This window comes from Balaenoptera acutorostrata, chromosome 9 (assembly GCF_949987535.1).
Source record: "Balaenoptera acutorostrata chromosome 9, mBalAcu1.1, whole genome shotgun sequence".
In the NCBI taxonomy this organism is placed as follows: Eukaryota; Metazoa; Chordata; class Mammalia; order Artiodactyla; family Balaenopteridae; genus Balaenoptera; species Balaenoptera acutorostrata.
Window position 1 is genome coordinate 28,018,712 of NC_080072.1, and position 26,320 is coordinate 28,045,031.

The 26,320-nt window shown below is 34.7% G+C and overlaps 1 protein-coding gene across 1 annotated transcript in view; it reads right to left on the reverse strand.

Moving 5' to 3' along the window:
* Window positions 1-26,320, reverse strand: part of ELP4 (elongator acetyltransferase complex subunit 4) — a 225,457-nt gene that overhangs the window by 132,205 nt on the left and 66,932 nt on the right. The window contains exons 6-7 of the mRNA XM_007181016.2: window positions 14,083-14,167; window positions 9,394-9,582 (exon numbers count right to left, since the gene is read on the reverse strand). Of these exons, the coding sequence (XP_007181078.2) occupies window positions 9,394-9,582; window positions 14,083-14,167 (274 nt within the window). The remainder of the gene's footprint in view (window positions 1-9,393; window positions 9,583-14,082; window positions 14,168-26,320) is intronic.

A 26,320-nucleotide genomic window follows, 5' to 3' on the forward strand; every position in this document is an offset into this window, starting at 1 on the left:
AATTTATAAATCCAAGCGTATAGGAGCAGAGTTGAAACACAGTTCTATTATTTGTTGTTGTAAAGAAAAACAGACTCTGTTTACACCCAACCAGACTTGTATGAAGTTACTAAATTTTCAAAGACTGGAATTTGACAAGTATGGTAAAATTAATATGCGTTTAATATGATTCATTTCATTTAAAAAACTTATTTCTTTTTAAACTTTTAAAAATGTTAATTTTTTGCAATCTATATCAGAGTAGTTGAGAAGGTCTAGAAAAATTAAGGCAGATTCTTAGTTGAGAATATGAAAAATTGATACCCAGAATATCCAACTTTATCCTTTAATTATTGATAGTCGTGATCAAGAGATTGAATCTGTACTTTTCAGCCTTAAATATTTGTAACAAACTGCATTTAAAAAGACCATTTCAAATAATAATTCTCCTTAATAAAGTACATTTAAAAAGACCACTTAAGATAGATTAAGTTATATGGCAGAAGGTGTTGTTATGCTTTCCTATAATGATGCTCATATCAACAATTACAAAAAAAATATTTTCCAGAATTTTACAGTTGTAAATTCATAAGAGTCTGTTGTTCCCTTACCATGCAATTATCCTTAGGTCTTGTTTTAAGAATAAAAGATTTCACACTGAGAGAAATTCACAAGGCCACTGGAGTCCACATTTCATAATCCTATGTTAGTGGTTAGTTCTATAGCTGTCCATTGCTTGCCTTAGAGTTTAGCTGCTAAAATACTCAGCATGCACACACAAAAGTTTATGGATGTGAAAAGGTTTGTTCTGAATTTCTCTACACTGAAACATACTGCATCATTTACTTCAGTGGGTTCAAAGTTTTCATATATTAATATTATAGAAGATCGATTTGAAAATATATCAATTAAAATAACACACTAAATAAAACTTCATTCAGTTTTCAAGAGACATGTAACAAGGGCCTGTCTTCCTGCTTTTCTTCAGAAAATGATTTTTCCTTGGTATAAGCTAACTAATGCTGGTGATAGTTTTCTTCAGTGAGGTAGCTGGAGGCGGGGGGAAGGTGGGGAGGGAAATTCCACAGATAAAATTGTTGGAAAATAGTGGTTTATGATAAAAACTGAATAAGGTTATTACTGACCAAATGCCAGTGATGACCAATAAAAATATGTTATAGGGCAGTTTCAAATCTAAAATCTATTCTGAATAAAAGAAAGTTCAAATAGTTTACCAACTAATGTTCTATAAGCAAATACATTAAATGCTAGCAATACAAAGAATTATTGTAGAATGAGAAAAAGTTATTTCATATTTTATCATCAGTAATGTCAAGGAAGTTTTCATTCCTGCATTACTATAGTTAAGGAGAAATTTATTGGGTTGTTTATATTTAAAAATTCCTTAAAAGTGTAGATTATGACAGCTTGAATAGATTAGCAATAATAAAAAGTAAATTTTCTTTTTGAAAGGAAAGCTGTGAGAAAGGTATAGAAAAATAATCTTTCCTATTTTAATTTCAACTCTAAGTGCTTTAATATTTATTTCCTGACAGTCAGGTAAAAGTGCTTTCAATCAATAAAAAATACAAATCAAGAACAACCTGTCACAGAGTGTGTAAATAAAATGCATAAGCTAGGGGAAATTTATTTTCCTTTCACCTCGCCAATATAATCATAATAAGGCATGAAACTAAGTTTCTATTTCCAAAAAGAATAAATGTTATCGGTCACCATTTTTCTTAAGCAGAACTGTCACTGATAATTGAAAATAAAATTAATTTAAAAGGCACAAAATATTTGTATAATTTGCAAGTGGATGACAAATTTCGCTAATAGTAAGCCAGTTCTCATTTATAAGACCAAAAAACATTAGAGTTTCATATATTGCTAGATATGGAAATCAAACAGTATCCGATTATAACAGCTTCAAAGTTATCACCCTGTAAAAAAAGCTCGTTAAAAAGTTTCGAAGGGTGTACAACATTTGTGTTTCTAACAGTAAACAGGAAAAAAAGAAGCAGAATGTTCAATGTAGCTGAAACATAACAATCTTTAATATGGAAATTTATACTTAAGTTTTTAAAAGTTGAAATAATATTTTCATACTTAAGATAATAGGAAGGAAGAGTTTCAAGGTAGCGTTTTAGTTATTTTTCTTAGATGTAACTTTTCCTCTTTCTTTTTCAATCCACGATAATCTTCACTCGACAACAGTTTTGAACAGTTGAGTTGTGAGAATGTGAGCAGCTGCTGTTATTATAACTAAAGGTCTGTCTACTGCTTGAGTCTGAGAGACCACATGTTCGGCTGTCCTCTCATCTTGCCATCCTCACCAATTAACTATTAACATGGAGGGCCGTACACATGCTCTTGGGGGCTCTTTAACAGGCTTCTTGGCGAGTGGAACAACTACACAGCAGGGATCTGGGAACTGAGTAATGCCGGAATATAGGGGAGCCGTCCATAGTTCTGCTCCTTCTAATGACACTTTGCTCCACAGTTCAGCATGTAACAAAGTCTGTATTTAACTTGGCCATTTTCACACACATTTTTAATACAGTGTCTTTGGGCAGATACTAAAACTATATTCTAGCAAGAGACCAGATGAGCAATAATACTACTTCACAGGGAAAATTGTTTAGGACTATATATGCACACATATTTTAAGACATTCATAATATATTTGATGAATAATTTTAGTGTTTTCAGCAAACAGATATTTAGAATTTATTTTATTCATTTGTTTCAACGTACGCTTGTTATTTCCTGTGCTGTGATGAAAATAATCTCTAACCCAAAGGAAATAAACTATTTCAAGTTCAAAGTTATGAGGCTGAGCAGAAAATAGTTCAAATGCACATTTAAAAATAATTTTTTTCCACTCTACTTGCAAAAGTCTTATTACAACAATAAGTTAAAGTCAGCTTCGAATCTATATCATTATTTTCCCTATTTTAACTTTTCCCCCTCTTTGCAATTTCCTTAACTATGTGTTCCTTCTCTACAATGAAATTAAACATGGGAAGCATGCCAAAAGTATAATAAAGGGTAACTAATCATTACTGTACAGGTCTGACAGAATGCTAATAACTAAAGTAAGAACACTGATTGGCTGTTCTTTTTTGAACTTCATGTAATCTTTATTTATTTATTTTTTAACATCTTCATTGGAGTATAATTGCCTTACAATGGTGTGTTAGTTTCTGCCGTATAACAAAGTGAATCAGCTATACATAAACATATATCCCCATATCTCCTCCCTCCCACCCTCCCTATCCCACCCCTCTAGGTGGACACAAAGCACCGAGCTGACTTTCCCGTGCTATGTGGCTGCTTCCCACTAGCTATCTATTTTACATTTGGTAGTGTATATATGTCCATGCCACTCTCTCACTTCGTCCCAGCTTACACTTCCCCCTCCCCGTGTCCTCAAGTCCATTCTCTACGTCTGCGTCTTTATTACTGCCCTGCCCCTAGGTTCTTCAGAACCTTTTTTTTTTTTTAGATTCCATATATATGTGTTAGTATACGGTCTTTGTTTTTCTCTTTCTGACTTACTTCACTCTGTATGACAGTCTCTAGGTCCATCCACCTCACTACAAATAACTCAGTTTCATTACTTTTTATGGCTGAGTAATATTCCATTGTATATATGTGCCACATCTTCTTTATCCATTCATCTGTTGATGGACACTTAGGTTGCTTCCATGTCCTGGCTATTGCAAATAGAGCTGCAATGAACATTGTGGTACATGACTCTTTTTGATTATGGTTTTCTCAGGGTATATGCCCAGTAGTGGGATTGCTGGGTCATATGGTAGTTCTATTTTTAGTTTTTTAAGGAACCTCCATACTGTTCTCCATAGTGGCTGTTATCAATTTACCTTCCCACCAACAGTGCAAGAGGGTTCCCTTTTCTCCACACCCTCTCCAGCATTTATTGTTTGTAGATCTTTTGATGATGGCCATTCTGACTGGTGTGAGGTGATACCTCACTGTAGTTTTGATTTGCATTTCTCTAATGATTAGTGATGTTGAGCATCCTTTCATGTGTTTGTTGGCAATCTGTATATCTTCTCTGGAGAAATGTCTATTTAGGTTTTCTGCCCAGTTTTGGATTGGGTTGTTTGTTTTTTTGATATTGAGCTGCATGAGCTGCCTGTATATTTTGGAGATTAATCCTTTGTCAGTTGCTTTGTTTGCAAATATTTTCTCCCATTCTGAGGGCTGTGATTGGCTGTTTTTCCCCATCTAAGAGAAATAGATATTTTATATACTTTTAATCTAGTGTTACTTTATATAATATATTCAAATAAAGGTGTCACACTTCTATTATCTATAGATGTTTAATTATATGACAGAATTTCCAAGGATATCAAACTGCATTTCTATTTCCTGTCAGAATCTACTTTACTCTCAAATACCAAGCTCAAGCATCCAAAATACGTGCATATACTAACTGTCTGCTCCATCCATTCTATCTTTCATATTTCTGAAAAAACTCCAGGAGGATGGGACCTTGTTTGTCTTCTTCACTACTATATCCCCATGGATGCCTAGAATAGTACTTGCAATAAACATTTGTTGATTGAATAAATTATTCAATCACCATTTAAACCTTGACTTAGAGTCTGCAGGGAAGGCACTGGTCATAGTCGAGAGGAAGTTGATGTATGATGTTAAAAAGAGTCATGTTACAACAAGGTGATGTTACTAAGACTTCAATGGCCATCTGATTTCAGCCAAGCTTCTTAACCTGTCTATCCTGTGAGAAGATCCTGTCCATGTTGTTCATAAAAAGAGGCAGAAAGCTGAAGATTTCTATTACTTCGATGGACTTGTGTACCTTAGTTTTTGTAGCCTGATCTCTGTTCAAATTCTCAGTTTTGGGGGTCTGTTTAAGTAACAATAGTGAAGGTGACAATTGTTGACATATAATGAGTGCCTACCATGTGCCAGCACTGGGTGAGCACATGTTATTGCTAATCCTCTGAATTTTTACAAATGAAGAAGCTGAGGCTGAGAAAGTTAGGACTTGACTAAGACCAAATTACTAATTGGGTCTATCTCCCTCCAAAGCCCAGGCTCTTTCTATCATTGAACGCTACTTTGTGCACAGTCTGCTTCTTAATTTTGACCCTATTTTGGTACTTCCATTGAATAAGCAGCAGAGCATGGTGGTTAAGAGTATGGTATTTGGAAGGGAAACGCTTAGATCTAAATCCTGTCACTCAAGTAGCTGTGTGATCTTGGGAAAGTCACTTAAATTTTCTGTCCCTTTTTCCTTATCTATTAAATGGAAATAATGATAGCACCAACAATATAGGATTATTATAAGGATTAAATGAGTTAATATTTGAAAAGATCTTAGGACTGCAACTGGCCTGTAGAAATCACTATGCAAGTTTTTATTAAACAAACTCACAGTTCCCTGGTTCTGTGTATGCATATGTCTTTGGTTAGCTTTGTAAGCATACTGCTTCCACTTCTTACTCTCTTTTCTTAGCCTAAACATTGTGATTTTCCTTGCCAGTCTTTAAGAGTTATTTAGAGTTTTATCCACTATTTATATCATGACTGGTTTAAGCAAACTGTTAAGTTTTACATCTTCTCCTAAGTATTTTCATAAAAAACCAAATATATGGTCAGATGTCCTGTTCAAAGAGCAAGGGAATAATTTATTTGTTTTTTTTTTATAGCTCCACTGATATTAGGACCAGAAGACTACTATACGATAGCTAGGCAAAATTGTCTAGGGAAGGGCTTCCCTGGTGGCGCAGTGGTTGGGAGTCTGCCTGCTAATGCAGGGGACACGGGTTCGAGCCCTGGTCTGGGAAGATCCCACATGCCGCGGAGCAGCTGGGCCCGTGAGCCACAATTGCTGAGCCTGCGCGTCTGGAGCCTGTGCCCCGCGACGGGAGGGGCCGCGATAGAGAAAGGCCCGCGCACCGCGATGAAGAGCGGTCCCCGCACCGCGATGAAGAGTGGCCCCCGCTTGCCGCAACTGGAGAAAGCCCTCGCACGAACCGAAGACCCAACACAGCCAAAAATAAATAAATAAATAAATAAAATAAGAAAATCCTTAAAAAAAAAAAAAAAAAAAAATTGTCTAGGGAAGAGACTGTGGTATAAGGTCACCAAAGTCTGACCTTATGTTTTCCTATTTCCTTTTCAAAATAGTCTCTTTACTGGTATTTTATTTTATTTTATTTTTTTAATTTTTTAAAAATTTTTATTTATTTATTTATGGCTGTGTTGGGTCTTTGTTTCTGTGCGAGGGCTTTCTCTAGTTGCGGCAAGTGGGGGCCACTCTTCACCGCGGTGTGTGGGCCTCTCATTATCACGGCCTCCCTTGTTGCGGAGCACAGGCTCCAGACGCACAGGCTCAGTAATTGTGGCTCACGGGCCTAGTTGCTCCGCGGCACGTGGGATCTTCCCAGACCAGGGCTCGAACCCGTGTCCCGTGCATTGGCAGGCAGATTCTCAACCACTGCGCCACCAGGGAAGCCCTACTGGCATTTTAAAAAGCAGAATTTAAATTATATCTTTTTCAGTTTTACAAGAATTCAAACATATCTATAAAATACCAAAATTCAAATATTGCTTAATGTTCAGGGGTGTACATAGGATGATTTGAAGTCTTCTATATATATCTATTTATAGATATATATATCTATAAAATATATAGAAGCCCTACTGGTATTTTAAAAAGCAGAATTTAAATTATATCTTTTTCAGTTTTACAAGAATTCAAATATATCTATAAAATACCAAAATTCAAATATTGCTTAATGTTCAGGGGTGTACATAGGATGATTTGAAGTCTTCTGATAGTATTACTGCTCTTCCCTTACACAGAGGCTAGAGGAATCACTGTCACAAACATTCACAATAGGTTTGGAATCTCTTCTCTAAATAATAATGATGATCACTACCAAAATGGCTTTAGAAATTTTTTTCTTTCTTTTCTTTATTGCATAGGCACCTTTGAAATAAATTTAAAAATTACATATATACGTATATTTATTTCATAATTATTTTGGTTCTTAAATTTAGGTCTTTGATTCATTCTGAATTAATTTTTGTATATGGTGTGAGGTAAGCATCCAAACTTCATTCTTTTGCATGTAGCAAAAGTTGTCCAACTTATTGAATGGTCTTGGCACCCTTGTTGAAAATTTGTTGACCACAGATGTACAGGTTTATTTCTAGACTGTCAATTCTATTCCATTGTTTTATATGTCTATTCTTATTCGAGTACTCAAGTACTCCCTGGAGACCTCCAAGTTTCAATTACATCTGCTATATTTCTGTTATGTAATTAAATGTAAAGTTCTCACAGACCTTTGGAGTGTCACCAAGCATAGTCCTTGTTTCTTTGATTTGCTTGAATATGTCATTTAAGTTCAGACCTCAGTTGTGAAACAGGGATAATGCTTAACGTATCCAAGGACAGGAGCTTAATTCAGATGAACCCTTCAAGTCCTTTCTATTTAGCTCTGAGGTTAAAGATTTGAGATTTACTAGCTTTGAAAGAATGAGTTCCAGAATACAAATCTGTTAGATATTGTAGTAGAATTTTCCCATAATATGGTTCTAGAATCTGATTTTCTGGGTTCAAATTATGGTTTCTCAAGTATTTAACCTTGATCTAATTTCTGAATTTCTCTATACCTCAGTTTCCTTATATGTAAAATGGAGATAATAGCATTTACATAAAAATTCTATACAAATTGTTAGGTCCTGACTTAGTGTTTTTTATTTGCTAGTTGCTCTCATTGTTGTTATAATTGCTATTTCTTAGAGAAGTAAAACAAAGCTCAAAACTTCTCTGCTATAATTCATTCCAAATCAAAGTGTTTTAGTACGTACATTAGAAAAAATGATTTCAGTGATTTAGTTACTTTGACTTTCACATTCCATTCATTGCAGCAGGTATTTCAGTTGTATTATTTCTAGTATCATGTTATAGTATATGTGTACATATATACATACATACTGTGGAAACAGTCCCAAACTTGCCCCTTGAACACTCTTAAGAAAAGAACTTTTTTGAACCAATGAGGAAATCTTACAAAGACCCCTCTTTCTCTGGGGAGACTGGCCTCTTTTTATGAGAGTGTAACTTCAGGAGAAATATATATAGAAACAAGGAGGGAAGACGGGGACTAGTCCTATTCAGATCAGCTTTTTTTCCCAATGTTTTTTACTGTGGTAAAGTACATATAGTGTAAAGTTTACCATTTTTTAAAAATAAAAAAATAAATAAATTTATTTATATATATATATATTTATTTATTTATTTATGTTTGGCTGTGTTGGGTCTTTGTTGCTGCACACGAGCTTTCTCTAGTTGTGGCGAGCAGGGGCTACTCTTCATTGTGGTGGCTTCTCTTGTTGCAGAGCACAGGCTCTAGGTGCACCGGCTTCAGTAGTTGTGGCATGCGGGCTCAGTAGTTATGGCACGCAGGCTCTAGAGTGCAGGCTCAGTAGTTGTGGTGCCCAGGCTTAGTTGCTCTGCGGCATGTGGGATCTTCCTGACCCAGGGCTCAAACCCATGTCCCCTGCATTGGCAGGTGGATTCTTAACCACTGTGCCACCAGGGAAGCCCTTAACCATTTTTAAGTGTACAGTTCAGTAGTATTAAACACATTCATAATGTTGTGCTACCATCACCACCAGCCATCTCCAGAACTCTGTGCATCTTGTAAAACTGAAACTCCATACCCATTAAAATAATAACTCTCATTCTCTCCCACCCCCAGCACCTGGCAACTACCATTCTATTTTCTGTCTCCATAATTTTGACTACTCCAAGTATGTCATATAACTAGATTCACAGTATTTGTCTTTCAATGATTGACTTATTTCACTGAGCCTAACATTCTCAAGATTTATCCCTGTTGCAGCACATGTGAGAACTTCCTTCCTTTTTAAGGCTGAATAATACCCCGTTGTGTGGATATGCCACATTTTGCTTATCTATTCATCTGTCAGTGAACAGTCAGGTTGCTTCTACATTTTAGCTGTTGTGAATAATGCTGCTATACATGGGTGTAAAAATATCTCTTCAAGATCTATACGCAGATCAGCTTTATGATCAACGACAAGATACGACAGCAAAATCAACCTCATGTCACAATGATACTAGCAAGTTCACAATAAATCAAAGAAAAAAATAATAAAATTAGTGAAGATGAAATTACCACATACTCACTGTATATTAAAACCACAAGTACTAGGGAATTGAATAATCTAAAGGACATCTTGCTGCTCCGGCATTTCAAGCATCTGAAGTCTCTTTTATCCAAATGGCACATGAAAATAATTTACCGGATTCATAAAGCACTTATAAACTGCTCTTCACTATAAACCACGAGTTAGGAGAAAGTAGTTTTGGAAAGTTCTTACCTGGATAAGGTGTGTTGGCACTGTGATGATACAGGCTGAAAGAGAGGTTCGCAGAAGACCACGGAGCATATAGAGGAACTTCGTAAGACTGTGACTGCTGTCACAGTTTTCTGTCCAGCAAATGTCATCTCCCCACAAAGGTGAACCAAGATTCTGGATTCCTATTCTTAAAATGTTTTTCTGTTTTTTCTAAGGGAAAGTGAGAGGGAGGTAAACACATTAAGTTTTATTAAACAACAGGATACCTACGTCTTTTACTTTTATCTGCCGGTTCTTATTTTTATTCAAAACAGATCAGGGAGATAATGTCAACAGACGTAGTAAAAAGTTTTATGTATTATCAATAATAAGGCAATATAAAGGAAACCTTTTAGATTACAAGACTATAAAAAAATAGCAGAACTGTTGTTTTGTTTTTTCTTTTGGAAAATTTGAAGTGTATCACAAGCCTCAAGCTTTTGTTTCTAAATCTTAACGGTGACTAAGAATTATGTTTGAGGCAATTAAAGTAATACATAACAAATCACAGGTAATAATAAAGAGAATCTAAACTAGAATGCTTACAAACCATTCTTAGTATTACAAAACTCTGTAAGTCTTTCAATAAACTACAGAGTGCTCAATATTTCTCAGATAAATTCTATCATGTCCACCGCCTACTATTTTGTTTGAAAGAAGTTTAAAAATGTATTTTTGGGGGTTTAGCATTTTACACTTGCCTCTATTTTTTCTTCTTGAAGCTATTTTTATGTAACAATTTGACATTTTCAATAAAACTTAACAGGTGAATGTTTAGAACTTGATCCCATTGACATTAAGGTCATAATAATAGTGAATGATATTTCTTGGGAAAAGAGTATTGAAAAACTATTAAATAAAAGCTAAAATGATTGTCAATAAATGTTTGCCAGCAGATGTGTTTATAATAAATTCTACTGTTTGGGTTATTCTAACTGAACAAATGTTTTGCAAATGCTTCCCTTAGCAATTCAGCAAAATTTCCAGGCAAAGGAAGGAGCTCTTAGCAAAACCTGGCACATGGAAATAACTGGAAAATCATTATTACAATTCTAACGGGGAAAATAAGACTATTCTCCCAAAGCAAAGATTTGGAACATGCCACTTTAGATGTGATTTCTGATGAAACAAGATCCGAAAATATATATATCACTTGCTGTTGCTACAGAATACCACTAATAAAATTTATTAGCCAACTAGTTATTGCCCAATACAATATATATATATGCATAATATATAATATCTCCCTGATATTAGACACACAAGTGATTTTTTGTATTCCTTTTCAAGGAGAATTTGTTGACAAAAGAAAGTAGGGAAAATGAATAAAACGTTGAAATGTTAGAAGAGGGAAGACTAAGGAGACAATAGTAAGATGGGTAAGATACAGACTTAAAGTCTGCATTGTGCAACTAAGTAGATGTATGATTTTGGGTAAAATAAGTATATTACTTAGGCCTTAGTTTTCTCATCTCTAAAATAAAAAGGATAGAATAGAACATTGTTGTATGAGACCATATAATTCTTCAAATATATAAAGTGACACAATGGCCTGGATAAAACTGCGAGAATGAGATTTTAAAAAGAGGAATTTAGTCTAAGCACATTTGAGAAAAACTTTCTGACTTCTAGGACCTAAAGCACAATGATAATATCAAGGCAGTTGGTCCTATTTTCTTTTCTGGTTGCCTTGAGGTTATGATGACAACCACCTAAGATACCATATGTGGTGATCCTCAACAGTCCATAAAAATTGTTTTCTTTTTATTTCTGCATTACTTGAATAAAATGAAGTAATATGATGTACCATGGTATATGTCAGAAGTATAAATAAATTTCCAATGAGTTCCTATATCTGTGAAATATGATAGGTTATTCATTTTTATGTATTACAAACTCAGAATTTAAACAAAATGGCAAGATTAAGGTTCATTCTTCTCATCCTTAAACTTGTTATCTTATGAACTGTAGCTTAAGTTAGATTCCTAACAGAAAGAGCAACCTGGAAAAAAAAGAGAGAAAATTCCTCCCCCACCCCAAATCTAGATATTAGAATGAAATCTGGTGGTAAAAGGAGAGCAGCCTCATATTGTTTACCCTGTCAACATTTCAGAAACTAAAGGTCAGCTGTATTTTAACCCACAGTCACCATTACCTACTACTGTTGTATCAAAAAGTTTACACAAGTTTATAACAAAAATGCTGTCAGGTGCAGAATCATGAGAACCACAGTTTAGTGACTTTGACAGTTACACTGATATACACATATAGAAAGAATGAAAATATTAAGCCAGAGAATGAATGAGTGATAAGATATTTAAGTGAAGTAGGTACACAGCACATTAGAACATAACTGAGCATAATACTTCAACACAGGGAATACATTTATATTTTAAAAAATATGACAGTATTGTAAAAACAAAGGCTGAGTTACAAATTTCCTGTGTTGTTTGGGACATATAATTCCTTGCTACACCATATAATAATGGGGCATACTGTAAGGCATAATAAAATTAAAAAAATAAATGTTTGCTGACAGCTGAACAATAAATAAATTTATCCCTACGAGAAGATCTAAAATATTTAATCTGGTACTCTAAGTAAAATCAATGTTCAAATTTCACTTATTGTATTATTTCTTAGATATCTGAAAATCAAAAATTAAAAATAAAATTATGACAGCGATTTGTAAATGTTTCCACTCCAAGTATCTTTACAGATGACCTACAATACTTCTACTTACTACTGTTATTAATTATATGGTAGTATATAATATTCTGTTCCTTAGAGTCTATTTCTATTTGTTGCCTCCAACTAGTTTAGTTTATTTGAAAATGTTGTGATAGAGAAAGTAAGACGAAAATATCCTTTTAAAAAGTAGGATTTATTTCAGTGTCAGAATATTATTTTGACTCGGGAATAATATTTTTTGAAGTAGTGCCTGATAGATGCATTTCTGTGGCTTTCGGAAGTAATCTAAAGTTTCTGAGGCAGATGTATAGACTAGGTAATTTAGCAAATGATGTAATCCATAATTAAAAAGTCTACAAATTCATTAACTATATTTTAGTTCTAATAAAATTGGAAATTTATAATAACTTATTGGCATATTTAATTTAATTTAAAATTTGTTTTTAGCATTCCTGGTATTCACCATAAAAATGTCTGTCTCAACCCTGTTTAATCTTTATGAAGGTCAAAAGTTATAGAACCTCTGGTTCAGAGACCCAAACCAGTTTGTCGTCTATCAATGTTCATGAAATAAAATACTGTTTACTGAAAACAGTGTTGATTCACAGTCAAATAAACAAGTAAGAAAACAAACCTTTCATTCTATTCCAATAATAGCTTTTTAAGGGTTCTTTGGATGTGTGTGTGTGTGTATACATATCCATATATGTAAGTGTAAGGGTATCTCTTTGTTACTGCCTTTGCTTTTTTTGCATTCTATAAAATTTCTTGCTCTTAGAAGATGTGTCATCATCCTACAAGAGCAGCAGCTCTGCACACTGTACCACAGGAACTGTTATGACATGCCTGTTTCCATAGTTACCAGAGCAAGTGGGGAGAGGTGTCTGTCAGGGACCAATTACCTCTCCAGACGGGCACTGCCACCAAAGAGAAGACATGGTGCCCATAAATCTTAGCTAGGACCAAAAATGGAACAACAATGAGCAAAATAAAACTGTACTAAATACCAAGGGCCATCACAAAAATTGTAACATACATGAAAAACCATCTATAAATGAATGTCTGTGCTTTGCCATACACACATAAGTATTTTCAACCTGCTATTAAACTGATGATCAAAACAAATTTTAAAAGTATTTATTTTGCCGTGGACAAAGTGTTAAATATAGCAATAAAGCTTATAAGAATATTTAAAAATCTATGATATGAATTAAGAGCAAATGTAGTTGATAATGCTGAAAATAAGAATTTTGGCTTTTTTGTCTTCTTCAATAAAAATAATGGTGCTCTGGAAATAATTCTGCTAACATACTATAAATGAAATGCAAAACTTTTAGCAGCAATAGCAATTAAAATCACTGAGGAAGAATTGTGAAAGGCATGATATCTAGAAATAAAATTTCCCTCATTTTGTTTAAGTTAAACTAACCGGAACATTTTTAATAGCAGGAATCCAGAGGAAGCTTTTAAAAATAGAGCTACAGAGAAATAGTTAACTTATAAAATGTTTTAATGTAGCAAATAAAAATGCATCTTTTATTCAATGAGACAACTCAAAGCATAATATAATAAATAAAATCTTGAAATAATTAATTCTTACTCATAAGATAACTTAACATTAAGGCCTAAATGACAGAAATAAAAAAATTTAGATAGAAAAGTACAAGTCTTGCAGATTTAACAGTAATTTTCAAACTGTGGTATTTAAACTCCAGGTACTACAAAAACATAATTAAAAATAATTAATGTTGACAATGTATGTGAACTTCTTATGTGCATCCACTGAGAACTTAGCTAAAATTCTAAATACACATTTACAGTCAAACTAAGGCTGCCTGTGCTCTGCTTATTTACATCCTCTATGCTTAGAAACAGCTTGTTCGCTGTTGATTATTCTAAGACCTTCTGGGTCTACCCCTAGAGAGTTTAAAAACAGCATTACATACATGATTATAAAAAGGCTTTGAAGGTACTCAATACCTGGGGATTGGATCCATCAAATCCTTCCTCATAAATGATGTTCTGGATAAACTGCAGCAGCTTTATGTAGCCATGGTTCAAAGAACTGTTGATAAGAAGTGGTTCAAATGCATAAATGGGCTTATTACACAGGAAATATAAACTGTAAGCTAAAACTTTAAATAAATAATTAAAAGATATACATTTATGAGACTATACTTAAATATAAGACAAAACAGTATAAGGCATTCTAAAATAAAAAGTCAGTACATCCATGGAATAAGTTGCAATGCCCTATATTAACTAGCTCCATGTTCTTGACATCATGGGAAGATAAAAATCTGTGTAGACTGAGACGACTTAATTATGTCAGGCTTAGTTACCTCCAAGAAAATTAATGATTTAATGAAGCAACCTAAAAGATGAAGCCACTATAGCTTTTCAGGAGTAATCATAGATAATTAACACATAGTTAATGAACTGCTATGCCAAGTACACCTGAATCAATGTCCTGATCACCTGAGCTCATCTTCCATCAAAGTTTTAATATTCTTAGAACAAATCGCTAAAATAATATTAATTCAAAAACAATTTTTTAAGAAAAGTGAAGACAAGTGAATATAAGCTCCACTTCTGTCTGTAAAAAAAAAAGACAATAAGACAAATGTATGAATTTAAGAAGATAAACTGTTTCCCACATGAATATTAGCATTAATGTTACTATTTCAAAATATTTTACAAGTGCTATGAAACATAACAAAAATTTAGTAAGAGTGAAGAAAATCTGATTTAACATTAACTGAATTTAAGATTCTTCATAATGGACAACCTGTGTGCTATATCTGAACATTAAATGTCATGATAAGGAAATTCTGGAACACTGCAATTTCATCGAAATTGAAGTGCCTAATACTGTAAAAGCTGCAGGTGATCTTAAAAATACAAAAGTATTGGGACTTCCCTGGTGGCGTAATGGTTAAGAATCTGCCTGCCAATGGAGGGGACACAGGTTTGAGCCCTGGTCCGGGAAGATCCCACATGCTGCGGAGCAACTAAGCCTGTGCGCCACAACTACTAAGCCTGTGCTCTAGAGCCCGCGAGCCACAACGGAGCCCTCGTGCCACAACTCTTGAAGCCTGTGCGCCTAGAGCCCATGCTCTGCAACAAGAGAAGCCACCGCAATGAGAAGCCTGCACATCGCAACGAAGAGTAACCCCCGCTCGCCGCGACTAGAGAGTGCCCAAGTGCAGCAATGAAGACCCAATGCAGCCAAAAATAAATAAATAAATTTATAAAAAAGAAAAAAATACAAAAGTATTTGCTTAACTGTGATCCTAAGTAAAGTGATCATATAGGCAGAAGTGCCTGCCATAAAGAAAAAAGGAAATATAATTTGAAGCATTCAGGTAACATTAAAGAATGTAAGTTAGGAAATGTAGCAAACTGCTTAAATTAATGTGTGCAAAATCAATGGCAAGTGGTTCTTGCCACTTGCCACTGTAAACATTTTATAGAACAGTCACACCCAGCCCAAAAGTACCTCTCGAACAGCAACAAAAAAAGAAAACCAAGAGAAAAGAATGGTGTTCTGTGCAAAACAAGTATTACTCCAATTGAAGGATTTGGCAGTACAGTTATTTCTCATATACTTATTTCTCCATTTTCAATAAAAATACAATGGATTTCATGACCACATTTTTCTACTTTTGTGAGGAAATGTGTCTATAAACAATGATATTCTATAAGGACAATGATGTGACTATTTCACATCTTAACACGTATTTGTCCTCGCTAGCTCAACTTACAGAACACAGCTTTGCTGTTTGAACGCAGCAGATTCAATCCCTATCTGGGTCAGCTTTGCACAGGGGCTCAAATCTGCTCCAAGGCCCCATATTATGAAATGAATTCCAGCCAACCATTTGACGAATCTCATATGGGTTAAAGGAGGGTGGATCAAAAACATATCCAGTGGGCTTCCCTGGTGGCGCAGTGGTTGAGAATCTGCCTGCTAATGCAGGAGACACGGGTTCGAGCCCTGGTCTGGGAAGATCCCACATGCCGCGGAGCGGCTGGGCCCGTGAGCCACAGCTGCTGAGCCTGCGCGTCTGGAGCCTGTGCCCCGCAGCAGGAGGGGCCGCGATAGTGAAAGGCCCGCGCACCGCGATGAAGAGCGGTCCCCGCACCGCGATGAAGAGTGGCCCCCACTTGCCGCAACTAGAGAAAGCCCTCGCACGAACCGAAGACCCAGCACAGCCAAAAATAAATAAATAAATAAATTTAAAAAAAAAAAAAAAAAAAAAAAAAAAAAAAAAACATATCCAGTGTATCCTAATCCACCAATAATGAATCTACCTAAGACCATTATTATTTCATATGTTCAAAAAGTTTCTTAAGCATTTTTCCCTCTGCCCCAAATTGTTCAATAATAAAATCTGCCTTAAGTATTTGGTAGTAAATTTGCTATCTAAAGGCACACTACTAAATACCACATACATAAATTACTTCTTAGTTTTTTAGTTGCCACCATTTATCCAGTTCATCTTTTCACAGCCTGTTAAGATAACTATAGTAGGTCTAAGATTCTCTTCAATGGTTTGGGGCGGTTGTTCTCTTGATATGAGAACAAAAACAAGACATAAAGTCAAATACATCTTAGTCTCTTTCCTTATTTCACATTGACATGAACAACCCAATCACTAACAGTGATTAGAACTTTATAATAAAGTAAATTTTCCGATCTAGTTAGATTCCTAGGAAAATGAACACTATGATGACAAAATAAATGGGAAAAAAATCAATATTTATGTACACTCAGAATATTCATTTTTTGATACATGGGATTAGAACTTTTAAAACTGAACTAGTTTATATGGTATTAATATTAAAATACTAAGTATTGTGAACCTCCATGAGATAAATTTCCTTGTCAACAATATTTATAGTAATATATTTTTTTTGCTGAAAATAAATATCTTGTCACCTAAATTTTTTTTTTTTTTATTAAACCCCTTTAATTTTGAGGATGTTGCCTTTCTGTTTGTTCAGCAGTCTAGTAACTCATAAAACAGGAGTTGTCAAGAAGGAAACCCAGTTACAAATATGACTCTGGCTTCCTTATTAATGTTTCCAAACATTTCACAAAGGTTAGGTTATCATGGTGTTTATAACATATCTCAAAGGCAGCACATTTCAAATCATGTATTTTATTTTGCCTGATTTTCATAATTTTCAACAACTTTCATAGTAAAATTATCTATCTTGAAATTCTACAATGTCTTTAAAACTATAACAGTACAAAGAATATAAAAGTTATTAGAATTTTAATTTTTACCTTTAAAATATAAAGGGATCCAATCACCCAATGTAAACCTATATTCTGATGACCAAGTTTAAGATGTTTTAAAAAGCTGATAGAAAAAACTGAGACTTTCATGCCTATCAATATCCCTCCTCCCCTGATTTTCAGTAAGAGGTCTAATGGATATCTGCATCAGAGAATTTTAATTTATATCAACAAATGGCACTGGTTTTCCTGTGAAAGGTAATTCTGTCATTCAATTTCATTAAGAAAGATAAAAAACATTACTGTAAGAAAAAGAATCAGATGTATACCTAGAAAAGAAATCAAGTAGATAACAAATAACAGATAATTACCTTGCAGTTTCTCAGTGAACAAAGGAATACTTATAAAAGTATTAATGTGATCAAAGAATAAATGTAACAACAACAACAAAAAAACTTAGGTAACAGGAGACAAGATTTCATATGTGAAAAAATAAATTAAAAAAATAAAATTAGTATATGTGAAATTAACTAGTTGATAAGTGAAAAGTTAACTCATAGAAAATAAGCTCTTGGATTTGTTTCTGATTGTAATTATATCAACTGGCAAAGTGTCTGGCACATAATAAATACTCAAAATCTTTTGCATCACTGTCACAACACTTGATCATTACGGTAACTTTGTGAGGTAAGTATAGCCATTATCTTCATTTTATGGTTGAGAAAATTAAGACCCATCAGGGGCAAGTAATTTGGCCATGGCTATACAACAATTAAGTAACAGAAGTGGCACTTAAAATTCAAGTTTTCTAAAACTTTGAGTTAAGTTCTTTTGGTTAAATTAGAGTGAGATCCACAGCGAGATCCAGATTCAATGAAAAGTCTGTGGGTTCAAATACACCAATGTGGCTCAGATGAGGTTTGAACACGGCTCCATTCAATAAAGTCAAAGTATTCAGGTGTATAGTCTTAAGGAGGTATTTCTCTTTTAGTTGCACTGGTGAGAACTTCACCAATAAGCCTCACTAGTATTAACTTGGTGTATGGTTTATTAAGAAAATTCAATATTGAAAAGCATAAATTTACAAGTATACAAACTAGATACCAGTATAGCACAGTGGAAAGTATGCTTAAGATCTGGGTTCTGGTTCTATCTGTTCCAACAACTGTAGCAAAATGTGTGATGTGAGGCAAATTCTTTACTTTTTCTGTTCTGGGCTTCAAAATTTTCTCATCTGTAAACCGAAGGAGCTATACTAGATAATCTCTGTTGTCCATTCTGACTTAAAATTATATGATTCAAGGATGATTTTTCTTTTCTTTTAAGAATGACTTTTCTCATTAAAATGATTCATTGCTGGGTTTTGAAAAATAAGAATTTCTGGTGCATTTAAGTATTGATTTAACTACTTGTTAGGAAGAGAAACTGTTATCACTACCAATTATGATTAACTTAAAGAGGAAGGATTTTTGACATTATGCAAGTCACTGAGAAAATATGATTTGTATTACTAAAAATCTATTCACACATATATTTCAGGTATTCATCTATGACAAAGAGTGAGACATACTTATAAGGCAGTAGGCACAATATCAAATGTTTCAACTAACTGTAAAACAGTTTGCTGAGCTAAAGTTATATTAGCATATAATTTGCATGTGACTACAAAGACTGTGAAGTCTATTCACAAGTAATTTTCAAGTTAAAAATTCCATTATTATTACACTGAACGATGTCATTTATTGATTTTTCTTTTCTGATGCTTTTCGCCTGACAACATTGGATTTGATTCTCTTCGCTATGGATACTCAACAAAGAGAAGAATATACAGAGATGTAATATTAGGGGCACAAGGGAGGGCTATGACCAGCACAAACCTCTGGAACACAGCTGGGAAAGTACTAAGATCATGAAGATGGAAGAATTGCATACATCCATGAAACAATCCACTGTCTGACAGGGACACTGTTGACAGTGGTTATGATCTTTCATGAAAAATAATTCAGTTCAATTACTCTAATTTCCTTTAATTATTGATATAAAAAAGTCACTGAATTTTGTCTCCTACTATCCATCATTATTGCTGTCATCTCTCCAACTCTGGGTCATTACTCATCTTTCAAACACCCTGGCCTTTCAGTTTCTTGACCTCCTCTCTTCCAATGATCTTGTCTCCATTCTACCTACAATGCTCATTCCCATGGTCATACCTTAGATCTTGTCATCATCAATAACTGCTATCCTTGTATAATCTCAATTCATACACTCCCTCCCCGCAACCACCACTTTCTGTCTTTTCACTCAGAGTCCCATTTAACCAGAATAGTAGTTTTGCTGAGCAAGTGAGACAAAGCCAGAGAAGGACATGGAAGTGAAGATAAAAAAACTGACCATGGATCAAGATGGTTAATTAGTTGAAAGAGTGTATCAAGGCAGGTGATAGATGATAGGCAATGGTACAGAGGTCTCAGTAAAGTCAAATGCTCGCATAGGGGCTCCCGCATAGCTTATTTATTTTACACATAGTAGTTTGTACTTCTTAATCCCCTATCCCTATCCTGCTCCTCCACCCTTCCTTCTCCTGACTAGTAACCAATAGTTTGTTCTCTATATCTGTGAGTCTCTTGCTGTTTTGTTATATTCATTCGTTTTATTTTTTAGATTCCATGCATAAGTGATAACATATATTTGTCTTTCTCTGACTTATTTCACTAAGCATAATACTCTTCAGTTCCATACATGATGTTGCAAATGGCAAAATTTCATTCTTTTTCTAATGACTGAGTAATATTCCATTGTATATGTATATCACATCTTCTTTATCCATTCATCTGTTAATGGATGCTTAGGTTGCTTTCATACCTTGGGTACTGTAAATAATCCTGCTATGAAGATTGGGGTGCATGCATCTCTTTGAATTAGTGTTTTCACTTATTTAGTCTTTTAAAACACTTTCAGGAGTGAGCTAAATAATGTGGAAGGCAAAAGGAATATGGCCACAGTTCATGCGTGGGCCTCTATTTAAGGAGGAATTGAACTCCAAATGGGTTTTTCTCAAAGGAAAGAATGGGATAGGGAAAAGAGAGCTGATTGTCCAGATTGAAAATATTTGCTCAAGCACTTATATTTTTTTGCCAAAGGAGAAATAATTTTACTGATTCCTATAAATGGTATGATGGCAACAATGATAATGTACATTCTCACTTTTGATATACTTTCCTAGAATTGTTTTAATAATGTACACTTGCACAATTAACACGAGTGACATGTGTTTCTTCACACTATCTTTAACACAAGGCATTATCATTTCAAATATCTGACAGATGAAAAATGGTATCTCTTTGGTTTTTGTTTACAATTCTTTGATTATTAGTTAGCTTTATTAGCTATTTCTATATCTTCTTTTGAGAACAGCATGTTGATATCTTTTGCCCATTTTGCATTAGGGCACTCAATTTGTTTTTACTAATTTAAAAATGGTCTTAATTTACTAAATATGTATATGTATATACATACATATACACATATATACACACATTTGTATTTTTTTAAATTTTGAAACAATCTCAAATTTATAGAAAAGTTGCATATATCGAAAAATCTTTTTTCTCTGTTTCACTAGAGAATAAGTTGCTGACATGATGACCCATCACTTCTTAATAATTTACAGTATGAGTCCTAGAATGTCCAAGAACATTCCCCTACATAATGATAATATAACCATCTGACTTAGGATATTCATATAATTAGGAAACTGATACTACCATCAAATCTTCAGACCCCATTCAAGTTTTGTCACTTGTCCTAGTATCATCCTTTATTACAAAAGGACTGAATTCAGAATCATACGTCGCACCCAAGTTGTCTCTTCAGTCTCCTTCAACCTGGAAATTCCTTAGATTTTTCTTGACTTTTATGGTCTTGACACTTTTGAGGATTACAGGCCAGCTATTTGGTAGAATGTTCCCAATTTGGGTTTGTCTGAGGTTTCCTCATGATTAGATTTAAATTATGAGTAGTTGGTAGGAATATCGCAGAAGTGTTGCTGAGATCTTCTCATTGCATGCTATCAGGTGATACATAATTTCAATTTGCCCCATTACTGGTGACGTTAATTTGATTAAGGTGATGTCTGCCAGGCTTCTCCACCATAAAATTATACTTTCCCCTTTGCAGTAGTCAATATTTTGTGGGGAGGTACTTTGAGGCTATGTAAATATCTTGTTCCTTAATAACTCACTCATTCATTCATTTATTTGTGTCTAAGTATTCGTGGCTTCCTGTTTTATTAAATGGGTTACAATCCATTATTATATTTATATATTTTGATGCTCAAATTGCCTCTTCTTTAGCCAGTGGGAGTTCTTTTGAGCTGGCTTCTGTATCCTTTTGACATACCCTCATCATTATTTAAGCATTTCTAAGCATAAAAAGATGTTACAGGTTTATCTTTTTCTTTCCTTTGAATCAAACATTTCTCCATAGAGTTCTGATTTCTTCAAGTGGAGAACCACTAGATATACTCACTGCTATTTCCCTACTCCAAGAGTTTAAGACAGCCTCTTTAATTTTCCTCTATTACTTTTATAATTTTCATTTATTGTATTTAAATCTTTAACTCTTTGGAAATATAGTTTGATGTGAGATATAAGATAAAGATTTCACCATATTATCCTCAAATGATTATACTTTCCACACTTATTTGAAATCTCTCTCCATTATAAAAATGATGTTTGTTCATTATAAAAATTCAAATATACAAAACAGGACTTCTCTGGTGGTGCAGTGGTTAAGAATCCGCCTGCCAATGCAGAGGACATGGGTTCGAGCCCTGGTCCGGGAAGATCCCACATGCCGCAGATCCCACATGCCTGTGCTCTAGAGCCTGCAAGCCACAACTACTGAGCCCGCCTGCCACAACTATTGAAGCTGGTGCGCCTAGAGCCTGTGCTCTGCAACAAGAGAAGCCACCGCAATGAGAAGCCCACACACTGCAACAAAGAGTAGTCCCTGCGCGCAGTGACGAAGACCTAATGCAGCGATAAATAAATAAATAAATAATAAATAAATTTAAAAACCAAATATACAAAACATACAAGGAATAGAAAAAAAAAAAAATCCAAAATCCACCACCCAAAGGTGAACATTGTTAACAGTTTGATGAACATCCTTTCAGAAATCTCTCTATGTCAATCCTTCCTTCTCTTACTGAGAAAAAATACTGCGGGATGTTAAGAAGTATGCTGATAAAAATGTTTTTGATTCTGAAAAGAGTATTTTACCAATAAACAAATATAAACTGGGTTATTATAACTACTTATTTGTTTAATTTTGGCATTTCTCTCATAGCCTTTTCAACACTGATATATACCGAGTTTCACAGTGTAAGAAGATTTAGCTTAGTCGTTCATGGGTTTATTTGACCAAATATCACTAAGTATATTTAAGAAACTAAATTAACATCTACTGAATTTGTGTTAGAAAAGAATTTGGAAAAGCTATTTAAAATTTTATGTAAACAGGATTGTACTCTGTGTCCTATTACTATACTCCGCTTTTTCGCTCTATTTTATCTTGGATGCTAAACTCAGTAACCACCCCAGGTCTCTTACGCAGAAAAAGCTGCTGCACAACCTCTCCACTACATCCACTGCTGCAGTCTCCACAGCTACCATCAGACTTAGATCTTAGTAAAAGCTACAGTGCCCACGAGCCTCCAAAGGATAACTGGATTTCCTTTGGAGGGTGGTGGGCACTTGAGTCTAACTAAGTAAAGTTGTAACTTTGACTACTTTCCTCAATATTTGGGAGATTTGGTTGGCATCCCCTTTGTTCTCCAGTGTCATTTTCAAACCACTCCTCCTCGCCTACTTTCTAGTAAAACAAAACACACAAAAAACTCCATGCCTTTAAAAAAAAAATATTTAGCCAACCCCAATCATTCTCTTTTTAAGCTGCTGCCATTATCAAGCTTCTGGACATTTCCCTCTATCAACTGAAGATGTTGTACCTGGTTTACAGTCCTAATTCAAACATCTTATTCTCAATCAACACTTCTAATCTTGGTAACTTGCTTTGTTCATTTACCCTCGCTATTAAGATTAGTCCACTGCCAGTCTACTACCCCTTCTTTTTCTCCTCCCGTATCAACAGCAGCTGTTATCAATTCATTTTCTTTAGCCTAGAGTATGGGGTCCATCATTTTGTTCACCTTTTAATACTTCTCTGCTCTTTGTCCTTCTGCTGACGGCATCTGGCAAAACTTCAATCCTGTTTGCACCCAGGAATCAGCACAGATGCAAGAAAGTCACACAACCCGACAGACTGGTACCCCCATAAATATTTGATACTTCTCCAGTCCGCGTATTCTTCCAGTCTGTGAAACAACCATTTCAAACCTTCCCCATTTAACCCAAACTCCTAAGAGGTAAGTAACTATTCCTTAGTGGATGACCCTGCCTATTATTCACTAAGTAAAGAGAAGACATCCATATTTTCAGTGTTACTCAAGACTCTGCCTACAACTGTACAAACCTATTTGTTTGCATCTACACTGTTCTCTTATGCTTCCTTTCCCTCCTTCCCTCCAGTGGAGGAAATATTATTATATCTTAAAGGTCAGTCCTTCCACACCTGCTCTGAGGCACCTCCTGCTTTTTCCAGAAAACACTCTGACTACCCCCTAACATTTATTTGGTATTTCCTATGTACTAAGCAGCGTTCAAAGAGTATTACTTTTAGACCAATTTCATAGATAGGTAACAGAGGTAGTGAGTGGTTTAAGAATTTTCCTAAGGCATTTAGTAATCTGCCCAATGGCATATAGTTAGAAACTGCTGCTACCTCTTCATCCATTCCCTTTTTAATGAATTTTTTCCCACTTACATTTAAACAGAACAAAACAGAAAAAAAACAAAAAACAAAAACAAAAAAAAAACCCCAAACCAAAACCAAAACCAAAAAAAACCCCACAACAAATTTTGTCACCCCAAATCTCTTCCAATTATTGCTTTTTCTCTGCCCCTTCATGAACAAATTTCTTAAAAGAATGGTATGACCCCTGCCTATCTCTCTGAACTCATCTTCCTGTAGCCCTTGCTTTCACTCACTCTGTTTCAGCAACATGGCCTTTCAGGTCCTTGAAAACACCAAGTTCTTTCCTTTCTTACTACACCTGCTGTTCCCTCCTCCAAGAACACTTCTTGGCTTAGTGGTCTTTGTATGACCACCTTCTTATTTCTTATTCTTCAAGTCTCAGGTTCAGGTCTTCAGAGAGGCCTCATCTAAACACAACTCAAAGTTTATTTCCCCCACTCAATTTATGGAAAGTGTTCTTTGTCTTTATATTACTTATCACAATTCATAATGGCATATATATCTGTTTGTTTACTTGCTTTTTTAAAAAAAAATTTGTGTGCTTTCTTGCTCAGTTGTAACCTATAAATGGTCAAGGATAACAGCTGCTTTGTTTACTACAATAAACCTAGAGCTTAACGTAATTCTAGGCTCATAAAAGGTACTCAGGGGCACACAAGGTGCTCATGTCAGAGAAGGTGTTCAATAAATATTGTTAGATATATGCTTATGTCTACTTATATCTGTAAGCGGTACCATCCTAGTTCTAATGTCTGAAAAGCATTCTTGATATTCCCTTCACCCTTTTCCCCAACCTCAATGTAATCAAAGAGATCAGAGAGGTAGCTAGCAATAAGATTAGGTAAGGACATGTAGACCTTATGGATCTCTGTTAGGATATAGGTTTATTATTCTGAATGAGATGAGAATTCATTAAAGGTTTGAGCCAGAGTAGTGATAAGAGCTGACTTATGTTGTAAAACTGTACTGTCTAACAAGATAGCCACTAGTCACATATAGCTACTTACATTTAAATTAATTAAAATAAAATAAAAATTTCAGTGCCACATTTCAAATGCTCATCACCAGTTGCATGTGGCTAGTGGCTGCTATTTTGAACAGCACATAGAAAATTGCCATCCTTGAAGAAAGTTCTATTGGACAACACTACGTTAAAAAGTTCATGAGGGCTGTTTTGGAGAAAAATAGGAGCCACCAAGGAGCAGGGAGCAAGACTAATTAGGAGGCTATTCCAAGAGTCCTGGCAAGAAATGTGGGTGACTTAGGTTAGCGTGGTAGAGGTAAAGGTTGCAAGAAGTGATCAGGATCTGGATATACTGAAGATACGATTGACATGATTTGCTTATAGATTGAATGTAGGGAGTGAGAGAGAGAAAGGACTCAAGGGTCAACAATTACTTTATTGAAGGAAGAGTAGAAATATGGAAGGAGACATAAATAAGAGAGAGTATGTCTATGGGGAACACGACTGGGATTAGGAATGTGGGAATAAGGTGGAAAATAACAAAAACAAAAAACATGGATACCAATGAAAATAGCATGCTAGAATGATCAACTAAATTCCATGTACCCAAAGGCCCCCTTGAAGGACAGAAAGAAGAAAGAAAGACAAACATATAAGCAAGTCATTTCTCTTCATTGGTCAAAACGAGGTTCAGGATAATAGTTTTCCCTCTAAAGTTTCAGATACTATCTTTTGACTTTAATTATATCACCCACAGATAAGTAGATAGGTAAAATCCCTCCTTACACTTACATCTTCCTTTCCCCTAGCTCTGAGATTTGATTAATATATCATTTACTATATTCTTTTAATAGAGTAGTTTATAGTATACTTCTATAACTTTATGACTTCTCTTCTGAACTTTTAATCTTACCTAGAAGTTCTCTTTCAAAATTCCTTTCTCGTGAGTGAATTTTCTGCTTGTAACTTCTAAATATATTGTGGTTCTCTGCTTCTCAATCTGAGATCTGTATTTTTGAAATAAAATATACTCTTACATGGCTATGTTTCAGTTACCCAGTTTCATCCCACTAAATCTTTGTGCTAAGAACAAGACTATAGTTAATTTGAGTTATTACTATACTTTGTGCATT